Genomic DNA, 4,484 nt, shown 5'->3' with positions numbered 1-4,484 from the left:
ATGATATGTACCACTTTCGAATTATAAAACTACAAAAATCTTCGTGTTTTGTTTTTGTTTGTATCGAAACTTTCAGGCGGCCAGGCCACTTTGAGCTCTGATCATCGGTTATTGATAATAAAATTAATTAAATATATTTTGTTGAAAAATATGGTATATTCTATAAGACATATTCGAGTTTTTGACTTGAAAGAGCGCAAATTGTACATGAAAATGGAAATAAAAGCGAATACGCATCATACAGAACAGTTGTTCAGTGCCTGAGATCCACTGAAAACAAAGTCGCTCTCTGAAAAGTTCCCAACGCTAAATTAAATAAAAAGATGTTTCAAATTCGTATTCTAGATATTGGGTTTGTTCATTCGAATCTTGAATGTTTGCGAAATTTCGCTCGGGTTGAATAAAAATGTTATTTGAAGTTTTAGTAAAAATCTGCAATTAAACAATGGCGCGTGAACTTTTTGTGTGTTTCCCTCTAGCTGGAAACAAACTTATTACGAGGAGGAACATGCTTCCAGTGAATAAAAACGGAAAGAAACCTAGAGAGAAATGATTTTTCTTCCGCTGTACAATTTTACGACGATAGAATATTTGTGTAATGAGAAAAACTCGTAAATTTTCTGTCAACATACCTGCGAAGACAATTCAGTCGGTTCTACTTTAACTATTAATATCTTTTTACTGTGTACATCGAAAAATACACAGTTTATCTAACATGCAAGATTAATGACTGTTGAGCAATTTGGTATGCTATATGTGAATGTTTTTGATAGAATTATACTATAAATTATCATAAAAGTCTTCGAAGAAGCACATAATCATTTTACCGAGATCGCGTAATGGATTTTACAAGTTATTTTTAAGGGTGTCTTCGTCGAGGTCCGCGTTCGTCTGTTATAAATAAACGAGGCCTGGAATGGCGTTATTTTCAAATCGTTATTCGTAGTATAAACTTCGTAAAGGATAATATTTTGAATCATTCAAAATGGCAGACGCAACAGCAGCACCAGCAGTAGCACCAGCTAAATCACCAAAGAAAAAGGCAGCAGCCAAGCCAAAGAAGCCTTCCGCACATCCTAAATACAGCGAGATGATTGGAAAAGCCATCGCCGCTTTGAAAGAACGTGGAGGTTCCTCAAGGCAAGCAATTCTGAAGTACATCATGGCCAACTTCAACGTCGGAAAAGATGCCAAGTCAGTAAATGCTCATTTAAAACTTGCACTCAGAGCCGGAGTTAAGAACAACAGTTTGAAGCAGTCCAAGGGAACTGGAGCATCCGGCTCTTTCAGAATTGGAGAGGCTAAAGTGGTTAAAAAGAAGCCAGCAAAGGCAAAAAAAGCAGCCAAACCTAAGGCCGCCAAGCCTAAGAAGGCAAAGACCACACCCAAGAAAAAGAAGCCAGCAGCAAAGAAACCAGCTGGAGAGAAAAAGGCGGCCAAACCAAAAGCAAAAAAACCAGCAGCAAAGAAAGCAGCCAAGCCAAAGAAGCCAGCAGCCAAGTCACCAGCCAAAAAGAAGGCAGCCAAACCAAAAGCCAAGAAGACACCAAAGAAGAAGTAAACTGTTCCAGACTTCAGTCTGCAGAGGCTATTCAGCCACCAAAAGCCCTTTTAAGGGCTACCCAATTTATTCAAAAAGAATCTACAATTGTTGTACATTAGTTATCAAACTAAATCTAGCTGAGCCCTACTTTCTCTGAACTTTGCACTGGTCTCTGAAATATTTTTTTGGTCAAATTATTTCCATTGTTTGTTTTATTTCACTCCTTATGACTATACTATTTCTAACACCTAAGTATGCAGCTGTTTTTTTTGGATATTTTTTGTGTAGTTAGGCACCATTAAAGTTATATCAGTGTATTTTCACGCACTTGTTAGAACTGAATAAAACTTTTTCTAATCAGTTTTCGTTAGAATGACAATCTACGAATATAGGAAGTCATGCTAGGGTTTTATTGTGCTCTTTTTTAAGGGGGAAGGGGGTCAAAATCACACAGCTAACCTTCAACCGAAAAATCATTTTTGTCATTATATGAGTTTTTCCATTTCTCTCTTCTTCTTCGTGTTCAACTTGACTGACATTTTTAGTTGGACTTTTTCTACACGTATGCAAAGTCAAAGGTTGGCTCACTATTTCATATCAACTAGCCAATGGGGAGGTAACTCTGAAATTAAACTCAGTACTTTTTTTCAGTACTATATAAATAAACTGTTAAAATGTACACAATACAAAAGATGTATAACGTATCGTCAAAATCAGATTAGTAGCAAATGAATGCAGTGACGTTTGTCTGTTATATATATTTATTTTTTTATTTATTATTTGTCAAAATTACTACAATAATATTGTGTATTAAAATTTAGAAGGAAACTCTAAAGTACGGAGGTTTTTGTTCAACATTTAACAGTTCTGCAATTATTTTGTCATTTTATTACCTGCGATTTATTATGCAAATTTCACTATTCTCTACCTTTAGAATTTCACCTTTGTTTTACTCGTGTATAAAATAAATGCACCTACTTGTTTCTATGTTTCTTTCAAATGGTTGTCCTGTGATTTTTCTCTTCTTTTTTCTCTCTGTTATTTAGTGTGTGACGACTTGACTGTATCTTTGCTATGTCGTTTTAATCTGTCGACAGCACGCGAGGTGAATAAACCCGAAACAATACAGTGACGTCACATGTGACTACTGTGATGAACAAACACAAGGATGGATGGACGGACAGTGGTACAAAAGTAAGAAAAAGTTATTTCTCTGATAACAGGTATCGCGTGAATTGTAGGTTCACGGTATAGGTTTTTTTCTCTCATTTTTGAAGATCATCTATACAGTTGTCTATAATTGCTTACATCCACTTCATTTGAACTATGGTGGATAGTTGTCTCATTGGCAATCATACCACATCTCCTTCTTTATTTTCATATTGAAATGACAGCACCTTAACGACACACACAAACATAGCCTACTAGTATATACGTACATGGGAGACTGAAAATCTGTGCTTATTGGAAAATGATAAAAAAAAAAAAATCTTTAAGGTATGCTATGACTAAGCTTAAAAATAAGGTAGATAGGGAGTAGGAAGCACACATATTCTTTTTTATTTGGCCTTAATGAAGAAGAAAACCACACACACAGCATATTACATCTTGTACTAACATCCATTAAACGCTATGCTAATATGTCTTCAAAAGAGAACCCTATTATATATCCCCCCTTTTTTCTCCGGATTTTGTTTTTTTTGGAAAAAGGGGGAGGGGCTGGCGGTTTAGTTCAATACAGTGGGAAAATGTTTTGCCCAAAGTCCAATGGTTCACACTGATGTGTTTTTGTCCTTCCGTCTCTTTTTAATCGTCCGTGTCACGGGATGCTGCTTCACCCGTTACCGGTTCTGGGTTCACTTGCATAGCTTATATAGGTATAATGCATATGTATAGCTAGAGTCTTCACTTGTGACACACATTCCCCTTTTTTAGGGGAATAAATGAACTTTTGTAATTGTCAATTAAGATACAAATGATATGTACCACTTTCGAATTATAATTTTGTTTTTGTTTGTATCGAAACTTTCAGGCGGCCAGGCCACTTTGAGCTCTGATCATCGGTTATTGATAATAAAATTAATTAAATATATTTTGTTGAAAAATATGGTATATTCTATAAGACATATTCGAGTTTTTGACTTGAAAGAGCGCAAATTGTACATGAAAATGGAAATAAAAGCGAATACGCATCATACAGAACAGTTGTTCAGTGCCTGAGATCCACTGAAAACAAAGTCGCTCTCTGAAAAGTTCCCAACGCTAAATTAAATAAAAAGATGTTTCAAATTCGTATTCTAGATATTGGGTTTGTTCATTCGAATCTTGAATGTTTGCGAAATTTCGCTCGGGTTGAATAAAAATGTTATTTGAAGTTTTAGTAAAAATCTGCAATTAAACAATGGCGCGTGAACTTTTTGTGTGTTTCCCTCTAGCTGGAAACAAACTTATTACGAGGAGGAACATGCTTCCAGTGAATAAAAACGGAAAGAAACCTAGAGAGAAATGATTTTTCTTCCGCTGTACAATTTTACGACGATAGAATATTTGTGTAATGAGAAAAACTCGTAAATTTTCTGTCAACATACCTGCGAAGACAATTCAGTCGGTTCTACTTTAACTATTAATATCTTTTTACTGTGTACATCGAAAAATACACAGTTTATCTAACATGCAAGATTAATGACTGTTGAGCAATTTGGTATGCTATATGTGAATGTTTTTGATAGAATTATACTATAAATTATCATAAAAGTCTTCGAAGAAGCACATAATCATTTTACCGAGATCGCGTAATGGATTTTACAAGTTATTTTTAAGGGTGTCTTCGTCGAGGTCCGCGTTCGTCTGTTATAAATAAACGAGGCCTGGAATGGCGTTATTTTCAAATCGTTATTCGTAGTATAAACTTCGTAAAGGATAATATTTTGAATCATTCAAA

General features: G+C 35.1%; 1 protein-coding gene across 1 annotated transcript; it reads left to right on the top strand.

The window, feature by feature from the left end:
• The first annotated feature begins 985 nt into the window (after positions 1-985).
• LOC134690582 (histone H1-delta-like) lies at positions 986-1,896 on the top strand. Its single transcript, XM_063550540.1, has one exon. The coding sequence runs from the start codon at positions 986-988 to the stop codon at positions 1,559-1,561; it is 576 nt and encodes a 191-aa protein (XP_063406610.1). The 3' UTR covers positions 1,562-1,896.
• Positions 1,897-4,484: the final 2,588 nt, after the last annotated feature.

This window comes from Mytilus trossulus, chromosome 11, assembly GCF_036588685.1.
Source record: "Mytilus trossulus isolate FHL-02 chromosome 11, PNRI_Mtr1.1.1.hap1, whole genome shotgun sequence".
Classification (NCBI taxonomy): Eukaryota; Metazoa; Mollusca; class Bivalvia; order Mytilida; family Mytilidae; genus Mytilus; species Mytilus trossulus.
Note: the sequence above shows the minus strand (reverse complement) of the source record. Positions and strands in the feature narration are given on the sequence as shown.

Excerpts from the sequence above, each read along its gene's own strand:
- LOC134690582 (XM_063550540.1), top strand. The coding sequence starts at position 986 with ATGGCAGACGCAACAGCAGCACCAGCAGTAGCACCAGCTAAATCACCA.